The sequence below is a fragment of the Leptinotarsa decemlineata genome, unplaced genomic scaffold (assembly GCF_025532065.1).
Source record: "Leptinotarsa decemlineata unplaced genomic scaffold, Ldec_3_MD MMD2_P_RNA_scaffold_7, whole genome shotgun sequence".
NCBI lineage: Eukaryota > Metazoa > Arthropoda > Insecta > Coleoptera > Chrysomelidae > Leptinotarsa > Leptinotarsa decemlineata.
Window position 1 is genome coordinate 7,226,529 of NW_027412534.1, and position 18,442 is coordinate 7,244,970.

General features: G+C 36.2%; 3 protein-coding genes across 9 annotated transcripts in view; 1 reads left to right on the top strand and 2 right to left on the bottom strand.

Annotated features, from left to right (window-relative positions):
* Positions 1-18,442, bottom strand: part of Pde6 (Phosphodiesterase 6) — a 169,290-nt gene that overhangs the window by 124,623 nt on the left and 26,225 nt on the right. The gene's annotated exons all lie outside the window — the stretch shown is intronic.
* LOC141480360 (uncharacterized) lies at positions 5,553-7,751 on the bottom strand. Its single transcript, XM_074170284.1, has 2 exons — positions 7,617-7,751; positions 5,553-6,395 (listed from the first exon to the last, which is right to left on the bottom strand). The coding sequence occupies exons 1-2, from the start codon at positions 7,747-7,749 to the stop codon at positions 5,656-5,658; spliced, it is 873 nt and encodes a 290-aa protein (XP_074026385.1). The 5' UTR covers positions 7,750-7,751; the 3' UTR covers positions 5,553-5,655.
* LOC141480359 (uncharacterized) lies at positions 9,687-13,365 on the top strand. Of its 4 annotated transcripts, none has more exons than XM_074170281.1 (3): positions 9,687-10,485; positions 10,691-10,816; positions 11,161-13,365. In XM_074170281.1, exon 3 carries the CDS (start codon positions 11,747-11,749, stop codon positions 12,821-12,823), a length of 1,077 nt encoding a protein of 358 aa, XP_074026382.1. In that variant the 5' UTR covers positions 9,687-10,485; positions 10,691-10,816; positions 11,161-11,746; the 3' UTR covers positions 12,824-13,365. The 4 variants fall into 4 exon arrangements, with proteins under 4 accessions (XP_074026382.1, XP_074026383.1, XP_074026381.1 ...); XM_074170282.1 differs by having other exon boundaries at positions 11,161-11,742; XM_074170280.1 differs by having other exon boundaries at positions 9,687-10,816.

Here is an 18,442-nt window from a genome sequence, read left to right on the forward strand (position 1 = left end):
GAAACGTATGGAATTTTGTTTGTGGGCACAAGGCGAGTACCTGAATACAAGAAATTTTTTAAACTGCATAATGTTTAGTGATGAAGCTTCTTTCAGCACCAATGGGGTAGTTTCATCGCAAAATGCTCGGTATTGGGCTACGGAAAATCCGCACTGGATCATAAATTGTAAAAGTCTATATTCCGAAAAAGTCAACGTTTGGTGTGGTATAGTACAAAATAGAATAATAGGTCCATATTTTTTTGATGGAAACATAAACGGGCAAAATTTTTTGGAATTTCTAAATAACCAATTATCGGACGAAATAGATGAAATGCCTCTTGCGGAACAAGTAAATTTATATTTTCAGCTCGACGGCTATTCCGTGCACAATTCGAGGATTGTTAAAGAGTGGCTAAATAACCAGTTTCCAAATCATTGGATGGGACGAGGTAGTGACTTAATTGAATGGCCACCTAGATCGCCTGATCTAACAATATTAGACTTTTTTCTGTGGGGTATTCTGACACAAAAAGTATACAGAACAAGACCAACGAATCGAGCTGAACTCATGCAAAGGATACGACAAGCTTGTGCCGAAATTACAGTTCAACAAATAAGAAATAGTGTAAACAATATTCGGAAGAGATACGATAAATGTATTGAACTTAATGGAGGTTTGGTAGAAGCCACAAAAATTTGAATGTTTAGTTTTAAATCAATGTTTATTTTAGTATCAGTTTTTTCTTAATGGCAATTAATTGTTGAATAAATACTTTGAAACTTGTTTGTATACATTTTGTTTTCATCAGCTATAGAAGAAGGTAGAGTAAGTTCAGAATCTCATAAAATGTGATTTTCCAGGTGCGCTGTTACAAAAGTACTATTATTTATTATTGGGAAACTTCCAAAAAGCTTACAAGTATGACCATTAATACTTCAAGATTCTATCAAGATTTGGTAAAAGCGCAATTGGGAGATCCCATGACATGAGATTCTGAACTTGGTCTACTACTGCGTAACTTGAAAATGAACTTTTAATTTTCTGTTATTCAATTATTCAATTTTTATTTTAATTTTCACTTCTCGTAACCTACACTCAAATGAATGATTTTAAGGGAATATTATCCACAAATCCAGTGGCGTAGTCAGATTTTTATTACAAAACGCTTGCACCACAAATCTCTCACATTACCATATTTTCAGGAGTTATAACTGTAGAACGCATTGAGCTGTTGACTTCGGATTTTCACTGTACAAATTCGCTGGTGTTCTACTTGGTGATGACAGTGTTGTCAGATCTCAAATATGTCTATAATCTGAATAAAAATTACAAACAAATACTTTGTTTCCAAAATTGAAGTTGTTGTAACTTCGTTGTTAACAAATATTTTTTAATGAAAATTTGACAGTTTTGATTTATAACGACTACAAATCCAGTGGTGTAGTCAAATTTGAAAACAAAAATTGCCTAATAAACTTTTGCCGTTTTTGACAAACAAAAAAAATCATAGAGTGCATTGGAAATGAAACTAAAATTGTGAAAGTTAGTGTCAAGATACAGTTTTTCATGCTTAATATTTCAATAAAAAAAAATTGAGATTGATTGAAAAATGCACATTCTACAGGGGTGGTTCCATTTTAAATGGGTCACACTGTATAATCTGGAATGAATTAGATCAAAGCAGTGAGGAGTTTGTAGTACTAAACCCTTTGGATTATTTCCAGAAATATATAAATGATGCCGAATTTGAAAATATGGCAAATTTCACAAATATCTATGCCCATCAAAAAAATGTTCATTCAAACCAACTAATTCTGCAGAAATCCGAAGTTTATTTGGGTTACACATTGCTATTAGATGTCTAAAATTTCCAAGTCCGCCTGTTCTGGGATAAAACACTATACATACATCTTTTTCGTGAAACAATGAGTAGGGATAGATTTTTCCAGCTCCGGAATAATTTACATTGTGTAAATAATTTGGACATACCAGTAAACTGTGAGGATAAGTTATAACGGGTGATTTTTTTGAGGTTAGGATTTTCATGCATTAGTATTTGACAGATCACGCGGGATTTCAGACATGGTGCAAAGAGAAAGATGCTCAGTATGATTTGACATTTCATCATGAATAGACTTACTAACGAGCAACGCTTGCAAATCATTGAATTTTATTACCAAAATCAGTGTCCGGTTCGAAATGTGTTTCGCGCTTTACGCCCGATTTATGGTCTACATAATCGACCAAGTGAGCAAACAATTAAAGCGATTGTGACCAAGTTTCGCACTCAGTTTACTTTATTGGACATTAAACCAACCACACGAATGCGTACAGTGCATACAGAAGAGAATATTGCGTCTGTTTCTAAGAGTGTTGCTGAAGACCGTGAAATGTCGATTCGTCGCCGTTCGCAGCAATTTTGTGTTATTCGACCACATGGAAGATTTTACGCAAAGATCTTGGTGTAAAACCGTATAAAATACAGCTCCTGCAAGAACTGAAGCCGAATGATCTGCCACAACGTCGAATTTTCAGTGAATGGGCCCTAGAAAAGTTGGCAGAAAATCCGCTTTTTTATCGACAACTTTTGTTCAGCGATGAGGCTCATTTCTGGTTGAATGGCTACGTAAATAAGCAAAATTGCCGCATTTGGAGTGAAGAGCAACCAGAAGCCGTTCAAGAACTGCCCATGCATCCCGAAAAATGCACTGTTTGGTGTGGTTTGTACGCTGGTGGAATCATTGGACCGTATTTTTTCAAAGATGCTGTTGGACGCAACGTTACGGTGAATGGCGATCGCTATCGTTCGATGCTAACAAACTTATTGTTGCCAAAAATGGAAGAACTGAACTTGGTTGACATGTGGTTTCAACAAGATGGCGCTACATGCCACACAGCTCGCGATTCTATGGCCATTTTGAGGGAAAACTTCGGAGAACAATTCATCTCAAGAAATGGACCGGTAAGTTGGCCACCAAGATCATGCGATTTGACGCCTTTAGACTATTTTTTGTGGGGCTACGTCAAGTCTAAAGTCTACAGAAATAAGCCAGCAACTATTCCAGCTTTGGAAGACAACATTTCCGAAGAAATTCTGGCTATTCCGGCCGAAATGCTCGAAAAAGTTGCCCAAAATTGGACTTTCCGAATGGACCACCTAAGACGCAGCCGCGGTCAACATTTAAATGAAATTATCTTCAAAAAGAAAATGTCATGGACCAATCTAACGTTTCAAATAAAGAACCGATAAGATTTTGCAAATTTTATGCGTTTTTTTTTTTTTTAAAGTTCTCAAGCTCTTAAAAAATCACCCGTTACAAGGTACGCCCTCTCTATGATGCAATTAGGAATCGTTGCACTGAGTTACATTTAGAAGAGAATTTATGCATTGACGAGCAAATTGTCCCATTTAGGGGTTATCTGTCAATAAAACAATATGTGAAAGGTAAACCAACCCCTTGGGGTGTGAAAATATTTGTTTTATGCGGCAGATCCGGAATGGCATACGATTTTGTGATTTACCAAGGAGCGTCTACTGGCTTGAACTTAGAAAACCTGAAAACAATTTGGCCTTGGAGCAACAGTTATCCTTCTCCTTTCAGAAAGAATACAAGAAGATGGACATAAATTGTATTTTGACAATTATTTTTCCTCATCTAGATCAGGGTTGTCCAACTGGCGGCCCGCGGGCCGCATCCGGCCGCGAGGCTATTTGTTGTGGCCCACGTAAGATTTTCGAAAAGCATATATTTTCTTTAAATGCTGCCACTGTGAAAAAGATTTTTTAATTTATATTCATGGTTTAGCAGTGTTTTTACATCACAAGTACTGTACCGCGTGCCGCTTTGCGGACGTGTAACGAACACAATCGTCCTCCACCACTATGAGAACTGCACTGATTACTGCGCATCACAGTTCACGCAGGCTACACCTCCCACCTCCCACTGCTTACCATCCGTCGCCAGGCACCATCGTGCGACTGACACGTATTCTAGTCGGCTAATCTATTACGTTGCTAGTGAACAGTGCTTGATTAATTCTTTGTTTAGATTCCTCTTATACAATAATGAGTGTAAAACCAATAAAACGGAAAATTGATAGTGAGAACAGAATTTACAAAGAAAGTTGGGAGAGTGATTACTTGATTGCTAACAATAATGGAAAGTTGCAGTGCTTAGTGTGCATGAATGTAGTTTCAGTGCCTAAAGAATATAATGTGAGAAGACATTACACAACAGTGCATGAAAATAAGTATGCTACGTACACAAATGAAAGTCGGCGTGCCCTAGTTGCAGATTTGAAGAAAAAGCTTAAACAGCAAACTGGTATGTTCAGTAAAATATTACACTCTCAAACGCATTCTTTGCATGCATCTTATGCCGTGTCGCTTGAGCTGGCAAAGGCAAAAAAACCTTTCACTGATGGCAATTTGATAAAAAAATGTGCTGTTGAAATGGCCAAAGCTTTCGGTGATTCTAAAATGGCGGAGAAATTTGAATCAGTGCCACTTTCACATCAAACCATACAAAGAAGGATTGTTGCTATGGGTGAGCAAGTAGAAAAATCTATGCTTAGCCTGGTTAAGAAAAGTTCATATTTCTCACTTTGTTTGGATGAAAGCACTGATCAAACCGATATTAGTCAGCTGTTAATATTTGTGCGCACTACTTTTGATGATTTTACCAGTAAAGGTCGAGACACACATAACCGCACCGAGCCCGCACCGCGTCCTCCCCGAGCAGAGATAGCGACACGGACAAATGTTGGTGACGGTGGTAGGAGAACACACTAGCCCGTCACCGTTCCGGGTGACGGTCGTTAGTATATCTTAGTACACTACTCAGCGCGGTGGTTTTGTCTGTTTCGGTCATGTTCTCAAAATTTCGAAATAGTGATTTGGCAATGATTGCCTTGGCTCTACAGGAAGGAGATGAAGAGGCAACTTTGAGGGGACGAAGAAAGAGGATTTGGGTTGACAGTGCATGGAAATCAAGACCCATTGAAGGAGAATTTAATACCCTGTTTCCCCGTCTCATGGATGATGAAATCAAGTTCTACGGATATTTTCGAATGACACAAAATACTTTCTATCTTCTTCTTAACAAATTGCAAATAACACTAAAGAAAAACGACACTTTCTGGAGGACATGTATTCCACCAAGAGAACGTCTGGCTGTGTGCTTAAGGTTAGTGCCAACTTTTTTTTGTCAAATACTCATTTTTAAAAGATGATTACCATTTTTACGCAGGTTTCTTATTCGTATGCCATATCACCTACTGATAAAACTCAATGTCTCAAAAAATATATCATGTATATTCAATTCAATGTATTGTAATAAAATAAATCAAAATGCAGTTCGATCTTACAACCGCAGGTTTTATAATAAGCTATCATTGAAGATGTTAGTTTTGTAAAAAGCTCATATTACAGAATTCAGTATCATTTAACAATTCAGAATTATATTACAGAATAATTTTGGAAACAGCTCATTTACCAAATTTTCTGTTATATTTTCTGTATTTTGTAAAATTTTATTAGTCTAATAAAAGGTAAAGAACACATACGATGTATTGTCAAAAAACCAATACTTTAATATGTAAACATTTTTACAAATCAAAGAACGATGTAGAACAATCCATATGAGGAGAATTCTCATGAGGAGATTCGTTGGTTAATGACGAATGTGAGGTGCTACTGCTGCTGCGGCTGTTGCAAATGAGGGCAGGTCCGCCATATCCAACCCAAGCGGGTTTGTTGTTATTCGGTTTAATTGCTTCAACTCAAACTCCTGTACAGTGGCAAATATTGCAGTTTTTGCTTGGTTCAGCAATATAGGATCCAGAGATTTTAGAGTAGGAGCCAAGCTGGCAAGAAAAATATCTACAGGGTGCTGCGGAGGATTGGTTGCACATATTGTTTGGTTCCTTTCTGTTTCTTTTTCAGCTAATATGTACGCCATAAGTTGGCTCGAAGGAGACTCGTGAGCAGTTTTCTGAACATTGGCTCCAGTTCGTTTTACATTCACTGGCCTAGCAAAGTAGTGCTTTTTTCTTGGAGTAGCTTGCGTGCGCCCAGCTAGAGGAACTGGAGAAGTAGGCTGAACTATAGTTTGAGAATTGCCAGAACACTGTGAAACCTCCTTTTGGCTCTCAGCCTCACTTTCTGGATCAAGTTCAGACTCTTCCATCCTTGGGTTCAATTCTGAATCATCCGTTTTCTCTTCACATGAGGGAACATTCGACAAGGTTTCTCTGCCCATAATATGAGGAAGCAAAAAGTCTAATACTTCTTCATATTTGTATTTTTGTTTTTTGGCTGCAGCTTGACCTGATTTTGTCTTCCTCTTCTGTAGAGTCCGACGGAACTGGTCTCGAATTGAAGCCCACTTTTTTTTGCACTCTTCTGGCCCTCCTGGAAACAAAAAATATTCTTTAATAGTTTAGTAGAACCCCCTTCCCCTAAATAAAGGGACAGAGCAGCTTCAGTAAATTTTTTTGGTCAATCCGAATGGACTTGATTTTACCTATACTTATTTTTTTACAAAATAAAACCATGTTTGCATAAGTCTTAATAACACAAATACTTTTTTTTCAGGTTCCTTGCAACTGGTGATACTTTCAAGACTATTTCATTCAGCTACAGGATGGGAAGATCCACTGTAGCTTCTATCATTCACAGTACATGTAAAGCAATTGTGGACGTTATTTTAAACGAGGTCATGCCTGTGCCAGATGAAGCAAAATGGAACACTGTTGCCTCCGAGTTCTGGGAAAAGTGGCAGTTCCCCAACTGTATTGGTGCCTTAGATGGGAAGCATGTTACAATTCAAGCTCCGAAGTTATCGGGAAGCCTGTACTGGAATTACAAACACACATACTCCATTGTACTTCTTGGTTTAGTTGACCCATGCTACAACTTCATTGTAGTAGATGTGGGAGGTTATGGAAAAAACTCGGATGGAGGAATTTTTTTAAACTCGAATTTCGGTAGAGCTCTGGAGCATGGCCAGCTCAATGTTCCTAACAGTAGAACACTACCCGGAAGCAATGTTGAACTGCCAATGGTCATTGTAGGTGACGAAGGCTTTCCTCTCAAAAATTATATGATGAGACCTTACCCAGGAAAAGGTTTGACAGATGAAAAGAGGATATTTAATTATCGTCTAAGCAGAGCAAGAAGGATTTCTGAAAATGCGTTTGGAATTTTAGTACAGAAGTTTCGCATATTCTCTCGGCGGTTACAAGGAAAACCGGAAAACATATCAACTTTAATACTAGCTGCTTGCACCCTTTACAATTTCATAAGACAAAATGAAGGAAGTAACATGGCAGCATCAACTGATAACACTGAGGATATTGAAAGCACCACAATTGCTGGAGGGGCCTGCAGTCTTCAAGACCTACCCCGTCTACGAGGAGGATCAACGAGAGCAGCATTTGATTTGCGTGATAAACTCAAAGACTTCTTCAACTCTCCTGTTGGAAGTGTAGAGTGGCAAGAAAGGGCTGCACTGAGAATATAAGACACCCAACTAACGTTTGCACTTTTACCTTACAAATTTGAATAACTTCAACCTTTCTGTGTACATTCATTTGACACACCAACTACGTACTATAAAAACATGTAACATACCTGGCACTTTTAGTGTTTCGGAAATTATTTTCCATATCCTTTCCTTGTATTCGGTATTCCGATACTTAACATCACTCTGATCGTACAAAACAGGAAATTTCCGCACTTCTTCAATCAGTTTTTCGCCCTCCATGTTGAACGTGGCCGCACCGTCACCGTCAAAAAGTAAACTGAGCTAGCCTGTGACGGTGCGGGCTCTCTGCGGTCTCCGAGCACGGCCGCGGTGCTGGCGCGGTGCGGAGATATGTGTCCCTACAGTTAAAATACCTTATTTTTCTTTCTTGCCGTAGCACGTCCAACACTCGGCCGTGTGTTGGTGCGGGCTCGGTGCGGTTATGTATGTCCCGACCTTAAAGAGGAGTTATTTGATATTTGTCCTCTTTATGGAACAACAAAAGGAAAAGACATCTATGAGGCTGTGAAGAAAACAGTTGACAGAATTGGAGGCTTTGATAAATGTTCAGCCATAGCAACAGATGGGGCCCCATCAATGACAGGTAAAAAAATTGGATTAGTGGGTCTGCTTCGAGAGAATGGTGTCACTTGCCCAACAATTCATTGTATTATACATCAGGGAGCTTTATGTGGAAAATCAGTCAAGGAAGATCAAGTTTTCCAAACCGTGATTAAGATTATAAATATGATTAGAGGTGGAAATCGATCTCTTTTACACAGGCAACTTAAGCAGTTTTTAGTGGAAACAGAGGCTGAGTATGGAGACTTGCTAATGTACAACCATGTAAGGTGGCTGAGTGCAGGAAAGTGCATGGAACGATTTTTTGCCATAAGAAAGGAAATCCCTGCATTCCTCAACAAATACGTTTCATCTGACACAACTGAACTGGAAGAGAAGTTTAAGGATCCAGATTTCTTAAGACAGTTAGCATTTATAACAGATCTGACTAATCATCTTAACAAGTTAAACTTGAGTCTCCAAGGAAGAAACCAGACGGTTTCAGATTTGATCGGAATGATAAACGGATTCCGGAATAAGCTGAACGTGTTTAAACGTGCTTTGGAAAAGAACAACCTGACACACTTCCCTAGCTGTCTGCAAATAGCAGAAGAATTCAACGGTGAGGAAAATATTGAGTTTTCATCCTGCATTTCACAAATTGAACAAGTTATTGATGAATTCAATACAAGATTTGAAGAAATTGAAAGTCTTAAAAGCAGTGTACTACTTTATAATAACCCTCTTGGAGCAACCATTGATGATCAACCACCCAACTTACAGCTTGAGTTATGTGATCTTCAAGCAGACATGTACCTAATCACCAAACAAGAAAAGGGACCTGAATTTTTCAAATTACTGCCAAAGGAGAAATTCCCAAACCTGCGAGATTTTGGACTGAAAATGACGTCAATGTTCGGAAGCACATATACATGTGAAAGTGCCTTTTCCTCCATGAAATACATTAAAAACAAAAACAGAAGCAACCTAACCGATTTTTCCTTACTTCATCTTATGAGACTGTCTACAACTGAACTGGAGGTGGACATTTCCTCATTGGTGGATGAAGCCGATCGACCACAGTCCTCACACTAATTGATACATCTTTTTCGTTGCTTTTGCAATGTTTGTCTTCATTATTAAAAAGTGTTATCAATAAATTTTCCGTTTATCAAAAAATGTATTTGTTGAGCAATAAAAGAAATAATACTCTTTTTTGTTTTAATTATTTTTATACCTCACTTTATTTTGTTATTACTTGTTACAAAATTATTATATGGCCCGCGACAACATCAAAGGTTTTAGTTTTGGCCCTTGAGGCATTGCAAGTTGGACACCCTGATCTAGATGGTAGTAAGGAAGGCAAGCGTTGCAAAAATTCTAAGTGTAATAAAAAAACGCATTTCTTTTGTGATAAATGTAAAATACATTTATGTATCAAAAAAGAAAGGAATTGTTTTGTAATGTACCATAGAAGATAATTTGAGTAACTATTGTTTTGTAAGCTTCCCTCTATACTTTTTTAGAAAATACATATAAAACATGATTGAATTTGTTTGAATTGAGAGTAGATGTTATACATTTTTCAACTTCACTTGAAACGTTCTGTGCACAATTGAAGAGGTGAGTGCATGAAGGGGTTATGTACCAAAATGTAAAATTTCCGGCTTTCAGAGGGAATAAAGGAGTTATGTGTTATACTTTTTTCTGCGCTGAGTCCTGCTCTGTAGAACCTGTATTAGCAGAGATCCTAGAGCATGAAAGAGGTATGTTTTTAGAGCATTCGTAGTTTGCAGGGGATGAAGGGGATATGTAACATAAAAAAGCACATACTTCTAGTATGCACAAGTAACAAGTGTTTTCCTAGTGAAAGAAGGTGTTATGTTACAATAAATCGCACATACCTCCTCCATGAATTCATTCAATTATTCTAATATACTTTCCTCTCAGTGAATAAAGGGGTTATGATACACAAACACCACACATACCCCCTTCATGCATTAAAAGGTAAGACAGATGAATATTAAGAAAGAATGTATGTGTCAAAATATTGAACATAACCCCTTTATGCGCTATGAATTGCAATATTGTACTAAAGAGAAATAGGCATGTGTGAATCATACCTCCTTCATGCACCAGTCAGCTGCTGATAACCCAATAAACTAGTAACATGATGCTTGTTTAGTGTTGCTAAAAATTTGTGATTTTCATTGGTAGTTTCATATAAAGTTGGTGTTAATATTGTTATAATGGCTACAAGAGGCCAACGTATGTTAAACCTCGTTTTGTCATCTACTATTAACACTGAAAATGAAATAAATGTTGCAAGTAACAGTAATGAACCAGATCCTAACCTACAAAATCAGAAATCAGTAAGATTGGAAGTAGAAACAAACAATAATATTCAGCAAATAGGTAAGTACAAGTTTTATTCATTACAATATTTCATTGAATAATGATCAAATACTTTACTATGATAGGCTACAGTGAAACGATCCTTTTTCGCAGCTTAGGCCTACCTAGTTTCGTGTTATGCCGCTAAAATATCTTAAGCCAATTTTTACTATTTTCAAGTGACGATTATAGACAGAAGTTTAGACATAAACGTGTTTTTTTTCAGAAATAGTGACACCATCCACATCATTGCCTACAAATGAAGGAGATTCACGTATCACGAAAAAATCAGAAAAGAGGTCATTTCCAAAGAGGAAAACGACGAGAAATGTTGACAACTACAGGAAACTACGTAAGACTATTACTTTACTTTCCTTCAATACTAGTATGTGAAATAATAGTGTACAATATAAGTTGAAATGAAATTTGGTTAAAGGGATTAGCGGTCCCTGAAAACAACGTTCAGGTGAGAAAAGTGGGGAAAGCGAATTTTCCAAATGTTATTAAACTTTTAATCGTGATTTTTTTTGTGGTCCTCCATCACGAAAAATGGACTATCTTTTTTGAGTTGATTGAAAACTGTTCAATATTTCAAAGTCTTACAAGAAAAAAAATATCCCATTACAGAAAATGCAAGATCTTCATGTGTTTTGCTACCATAATAAAAACATGTGCACTCTTTTTCGTCTGTTGTAGATAGAGGAGACGATTCTGAAGAAAGCGACACTCTTTTTGGTGATCCTTCCAGCGATGAATATAGCCCGGATGATAACGATCTTGATGAATCAGATTACGAGGACTCTGACAACCAACCGAAAAAACAAAAAATTCAAAAAAAAGTGGTGCGACAATCAGAAAATGAAGTTTGTACCAGACAATGTGACACTGATGCAATTGATGATCAAGTCGATGTAGTCCAAAGTGGAGATGGAGATCTTCTAATGGCTAATGAAAATTTTATAAATTCTGAGGAGCCGCAAATTCACACTGTAAAGCGAAAGAAGAAAATATTTTCTCCGAAACTCAAAGTAACTAAAAAAGGAAAAGAAATCCTAATGAGTGGAAGAAAATCAAACGAATCTTAAACAGAGAAAGAGGCGAGTCCTACATAAACTCGAAAGGTGACCTCAAACCAGCTAAAAGCGTCTTTGTAGGGAACCTGTGTCCTGACAAATGTCGCTTGAAATGCTCAGAAGTTTTCACCTTGGAAGAAAGGGAACAAATCTTTTCGTCATTTTACAAACTAGACATTAATGCTAAGAACTCTTTACTATTTAGTTCAATGCAAAGAAGCATTCCACAAAGGAAGCGAACTGGTGCAGTCAATCATAAAACTGCGACATTCAAGTATACTGTAACTGTCGGGGGAAAACAAACAACTGTTTGTAAAAGGGCCTTTGTCAAACTATATAATATAGGCACAAAAAAGGTTGAATTAATCCAAGCCTCTATAAAGAGTGGTTTGGGAGCTCCTGCACCTGACAGACGGGGAAAACACAAGACCAGACCAAACAAAACACCAGATAATGTAGCGGCTTACATCATTCAGCATATCTCTAGTTTTCCTGCCGAGGAATCGCACTACTCAAGGAATAAGAATATTCACAAGAAATACCTTCCTCCATTACTTTCAATTCCAATAATGCACAAGCTATACCTCGAAAAGTGTTTAGCGGATAAGGTAGATGAACAGTTTAAAGTTAAAGAGTGCACTTATCGCTTCATTTTTAACAATGAATTTAACTTGTCTTTTGGACACCCTCAGAGCGATACCTGCAGTACGTGCGATTCAGGTGTTGCTAATGAAGAACATGTGGAGACCTATAAGTTGGCTTTCGAATCTCAAAAAGCAGACAGAGAAGAGGCCAGAAATTCATCCAATACTGTGTACATGACATTGGATCTGCAACAAACAATGCCTCTACCTAGACTTAGTACTTCTAAGGCATTCTATCTACGCCAGATGTGGTTTTACAATTTGGGATTGCATATCATAGCTAAGGATATTGATAGAACAATATGTTGCACATGGACTGAAAATCAAGCAGGCAAAGGTAGTAATGAAATTGTTAGTAGTCTTCTTAGAGCAATAGAAGTCGAAACTAATTTCAAAGAAAAGGATCACTTGATACTCTGGACTGATTCCTGCTCAGGGCAGAACAAGAACTTTTTGATGGTGTGTATTAATCAATACCTTGTTGGAAAAGGATATTTCAAGACGATTGATCACAAGTTCCCAGAGGTTGGTCATTCTTACCTAGATTCCGATAGAGATTTCGGGCGAATCGAAAAAACGTTTGAGAAAACATCAAAATATTTACACTCCAGATCAGTATCGCGAAGTTATAGTATCTTCTAATAGAAAAAATATGGTGATTGATATGAAGGATCATTTCAGGGACACAGAAGATTTATCAAAAAGAATGAAGATTTTCAACAAGAAAAAAGATCTCTTAAAAGAAAAGGTCTGTTTCAGAGATGGCATCAAATGGTTTCGAACAGAATCTTTTGGATCATATCTCTTCAAAGAAACTTATGACGCCCACACACCCTTCAAAATGGTCATTCTTCACAAACAACCCAGAGATGACGATCCACCATCACTCCCGAATGATTTCGTCATCCCCAGGATCTTCAGAAAATTCAACTCAATGACAAAAGAGAAAATACAAAACTTGAAAGAACAGCTCTGTTTTGTTCCAGATCAACATAAATGGTTCTATGAACAAGTGTTGAATGAACAAGATGGAAACGTAGAATAATAAGTATGTTGAAAAGTGCTATGGTTTAGGAAGAAAGTGACAAGAGACTTGTGTCACTTTACGTTTTGATATTTCCAATGAAATGTGTTCTCTATTATACTTTGTTAAAATATGCATAACAAATACATTTTTCTGAACAGTTATCTAGTACTTATTTTTTCCTAACTACTAATCACATCACCCATAAGATAGCTAAAAATGTACATCTGCGTAAATGTATGAAGGAGGTGAGTGAACATACCTGTCTTTACAAGAATAAAATAAATGAAAAATAAATTTCCTTGTGAATAAAGGAGGTATGTACAAATTCTTTTTTATTTATACTTCAATAAGCAAATATTTAAGTTGATCACCATGCCAACATAATTTATACTATTTAGGAGTACAATAATGTAATTTAGAGCAAAAATGTACATAACACAAAAAAGTTCCAGCCCTTGAACTTTGGGACTATTTATCTCAGAAAGACCTTTTTGTAACATAACCCCTTCATGAACTCACCTCTTCAATTATGGACATTGCATTTTTTTCAAAAAATTAAGATAAATTTATAAGATATCCTAACAGAAGTCTTCATAAGAACACAATGAATGATTCCTTACACAGAAATAATTTTATTGCTGTTTTTAAAAAATCAGGTCCCAAGGGGTTAAAAATATTTGTGGTCCTTGCAATTTGAAGACACGTTCAATATTAATATGAAATATAAAGGATATAATTTTTTTCTTATCAGTCTCTTGACAGAATTCAAAACAAATTGTTTGTATTCTATATCCTATTTAGACAAAGTTATGGAGAAGAAAACTCAAGTTCATAATACTTTATGAAAGTGGTCACATTCAGTGCACTGAGAGAAAACTAAAAATATGGAACAAGTTACCAGTTTACCTGAAGTCTGAATTTGATGGAAATGAAGACAAGAAATATATAACAAAAAATTCTGATTAGGAAACAAATATTGATGAACCAAAATATAAATGATTATATTAACCTCCGCGTATAGAAAATGAAAACACAAATACACTCGCCGGCATAAGTATTGCATTAGACCAAAATTTTATGAAGAATCAAATTTTACAGGTACGTTTAGACCAGAGATTTATTCTTTGAAAGATGTCTCCGCAATAAACTATATCGGGTGTAAACCTTAGCGATAGATCTATCAGAGATTTATTCATATCGCTCAAAATAAAAACACAGAGTTCAGAGATGATAAGAACAAAGAAACGGATAACACCATAATGAGTGGAATATTTGCTAGACTGAAGGTTTCCGACCCGACCAGTGTCCCCAGTATACCCATTGCCAACGAAATCCACCCAGCTACGGTTCCAATTACAATATTCAAATTATGCTCATCAACTGTATGTGTATTTATGGATGATAATGCCCCACCACATCCAACACTGACTGTGCAAAACGCTCTGGAGGAAAAAGGAATTGAAAGGATGGATTGGCCACCGAACTCACCAGACAGGAATCTGATAGAACATGTTTGGAGTTACATTTCGAAGAGGTTGCATACCAGAATGATCCACCTGACAGCTTAGAACAGCTCCAAAATGCTATTTTGGAAGAGAGGAACAATGTTCCTCAGCATGTTATCGACAGCCTCATCTGTTCTCTGAAAGACATATATCTTGCGATTTTTAGACACAATCAAGAAATTGTATTTCAGTATAACCAACATACTTTATTGTACAAGATGAGTGTTATATACCATAATAAATATAAAATGACACCAATACATTTCACATCTTTCTTCTGAGAGAGAATCATGCATCTTGCGATTTCCAGACACAACCAAGTTTTATTTCAGGTCATTTTATAACATCGAGTGTTATATTTCATAACAAGTATAAAATGATAGCAATCCATTTCGATCTATTTTACTGAAGAGAATCGTGTATCTTGGGATTTTGAGACACAATCCAGAAATTGTATTTCAGTATGACCAGCATTTTCCATTTTATAAGATCAAGTGTATATACAGTGCTAGTCAAAAGTCCCCTCCCCCTCGTATCTTTTGAACGGGTATACTTATAATAATGAATTTGGAGTGTGGAAATAAACGGATGTAGGCTTCTTAACTGGTCATAACATGGTGACGCAATAGTCATAAATGACGTCCACAAGGCCACTGTGACCAAAAATTTTAAATGGACTGACCCTATGGCAAGTGACAGCTCGTTTGAAAGGTATTGAAAATACTATTCAGTCATACCAATTTTGTTTGGGTTTCGGCTGATTTGATTGTATAAATTGAAGAAATACGAAAATTATTGTTTCGCATTTAATTAATAAAGATTTTAAAGTACGCCTCTGGTTCATTGTCAAAACGGTTGACGTGTTTGAATTATCTACTTGTCAAAAGTGTTTTATACCTTGAAATTTACCTAAGCTATTGTTTAACAAGACGTTTAAGTGTTTACATAGGCAAAATGGTACGTACTGTAGCCGACAAAGTAGCAGCTATTTAATAATTGGTGAATGTAGAAGAAACAATTTCATGCAGCGGAACGACTGTTTAATGAGAGGTACCCCGATCGCCTATATCGAGGGTTTATTTGAGGGAGCTTCTTCGGAAGTTTGAAGCATCAAAGTAGTGTTCAAGATGCCAAGCGATCTGGTCGACCAACAATTAGTGATGACAAAAAAATTGACATACTTGGAGAAATGGTAGTGAAACCTACTTCTTCCACACCCCAAGTTGCGTCTATCTGTGAAGTCAGTCAAAGGACAGTACATAGGGTGTTGGCTAAAAACAAATTTCATCCATACAAATTAAAAATGGTGCACCAACTTTCAGATGATGACCCCGACCGAAGACTAGAATTCTGTGAAACTATGTCCGATAAAATGAACCAACAACCAGGCTACATACAGACAATTTGTTTTAGTGACGAAAGTACTTTCTTTCTCAATGGAAATTGTTAACACTCAAAATGTGAGGTATTGGAGTGACACAAATCCTCCACATCTTTCGTGAAAAACATACTCAATTTCCAGAAAAAGTAAAATGTTTGGGCAGGATATTTTGGGAAACCACATAGTTGGGCCTCTTTTTCTCATTGCTAACTTAACCGGTGATTGTATCTGGAGATGTTACAAACTGATATTGAAATTCTAGAAGATAATCCAGATGAATTCGACAACTTGGAATTAACGTTTCAACAAGATGGTGCTCCTGCACACTATTACGGTGCAGTAAGACGTTACCTTGATGAAGAATATCGTGGTTGATGGATTGGACGACGAGGTTCGATCGAATGGCCAGCTCGGTCACCGGAACTTACACCATTAGATTTTTTTCTATGGGGGTACTTGAAATCTAAGGTTTACGCTACAGCACCTGACAGTATTGTCATTCGACAAACGAATTGTTTGAAGAATGTAGGGCAATTTCCGCTGAACACTGGGACGAGTACGACAAGAGTTTTACAATAGGATGCATTACTGCCAGGAAGTAGATGGAGCACATTTTGAACACTTATTATAAGAACTGGTTCTAAAATCTTTATTAATTAAATGCGAAACTATAATTTTCGTATTTCTTCAATTTATCAATCAAAATCAGCGAAACCCAAACAAAATTGGGTGTGACTGAATAGGTATTTTCAATACCTTTCAAACGAGCTGTCACTTGCCATAGGGTCCCATTTAAAATTTTTGGTCACAGTGGCCTTGTGACGTCATTTATGACTATTGCGTCACCTGTTATGACCAGTTAAGAAGCCTACAATCCGTTTATTCCACCACCACTAAAATTCATTATTATAAGTATACCCGTTCAAAGATACGAGGGAGGGAGGGGACTTTTGACTAGCACTGTATTTCATAACAATTATAAAATAACAGCAATACATTTCACATCCATTATCTGCAAGAGAATCAGATATTTTGCGTTTTTTACACAATCAAGAAATTGTATTTCACTATAACCAACATACTTTATTGTACAAGATAGGTGTTATATACCATAACAAATATTAAAATACACCAATACATTTCACATCTGTTCTTCTGAAAAAGAGAATCATGTATCTTGCGATTTCCAGACACAACCAAAAGTTTTATTTCAGTGTGACCAACATATACCTTTTTATAACATAGTGTGTTATATTTCATAACAAGTATTAAAATGACAGCAATCATTTCGAATACTATTTTACTGGAAGAGAATCGTGTATCTTGGGTTTTGAGATACAATCCAGAAATTGTATTTCAGTATGACCAGCATATTCCATTTAATAAGTTCGAGTGTTATATTTCATAACGATTATAAATTAACAGCAATACATCTCATATCCATTATCTGCAAGAGAATCATATTTTTTTGCGATTTTTTAGACACAATCAAGAAATTGTATTTCAGTATAACCAACATACTTCATTGTACAAGATAGAGTGTTATATACCATAACAAATATAAAATAACACCAATACATTTCACATCTGTTCTTCTGAGAGAGAATCATGTATCTTGCGATTTCAGACTACACCAAAGTTTTTTATTCAGTGTGACCAAACATATACCATTTTATAACATCGAGTGTTATATTTCATAAGTATAAAATGATAGCAATCCATTTCGAATCTATTTTACTGGAAGAGAATCGTGTATCTTGGGATTTTGAGACACAATCCAGAAATTGTATTTCAGTATGACCAGCATATTCCATTTTATAAGATCGATTGTTTATATTTCATAAACAATTATAAAATAACAGCAATACATTTCACATCCATTATCTGCAAGAGACCATATATTTTGCGATTTTTACACAATCAAGAAATTGTATTTCAGTATAACCAAATACTTTATTGAACAAGATAGAGTGTTATATACCATAACAAATATAAAAATAACACCAATACATTTCACATGTGTTCTTCTGAAAGAGAATCATGTATCTTGCGATTTCCATACACAACCAAAAGTTTTATTTCAGTGTGACCAACATATACCATTTTATAATATATCGAGTGTTTATTTTCATAAAAAGTATAAAATGACAGCAATCCATTTCGAATCTATTTTACTGGAAGAGAATCGTGTATCTTGGGATTTGAGTCACAATCCAGAAATTGTATTTCAGTCTGACCAGCATATTCCATTTAATAATATCGAGTGTATATTTCATAAAGATTATAAAATAACAGCAATACATTTCACATCCATTATCTGCAAGAGAAGAATCATATATCTTGCGATT

Coding starts and splice junctions, on each gene's coding strand:
- LOC141480359 (XM_074170280.1), top strand. CDS start 11,747: ATGCAAAGAAGCATTCCACAAAGGAAGCGAACTGGTGCAGTCAATCAT.
- LOC141480360 (XM_074170284.1), bottom strand. CDS start 7,749: ATGGAGGGCGAAAAACTGATTGAAGAAGTGCGGAAATTTCCTGTTTTG. Junction 6,396..7,616: donor CGAAACACTAAAAGTGCCAG/GTATGTTACATG, acceptor TTTTGTTTCCAG/GAGGGCCAGAAGAGTGCAAA.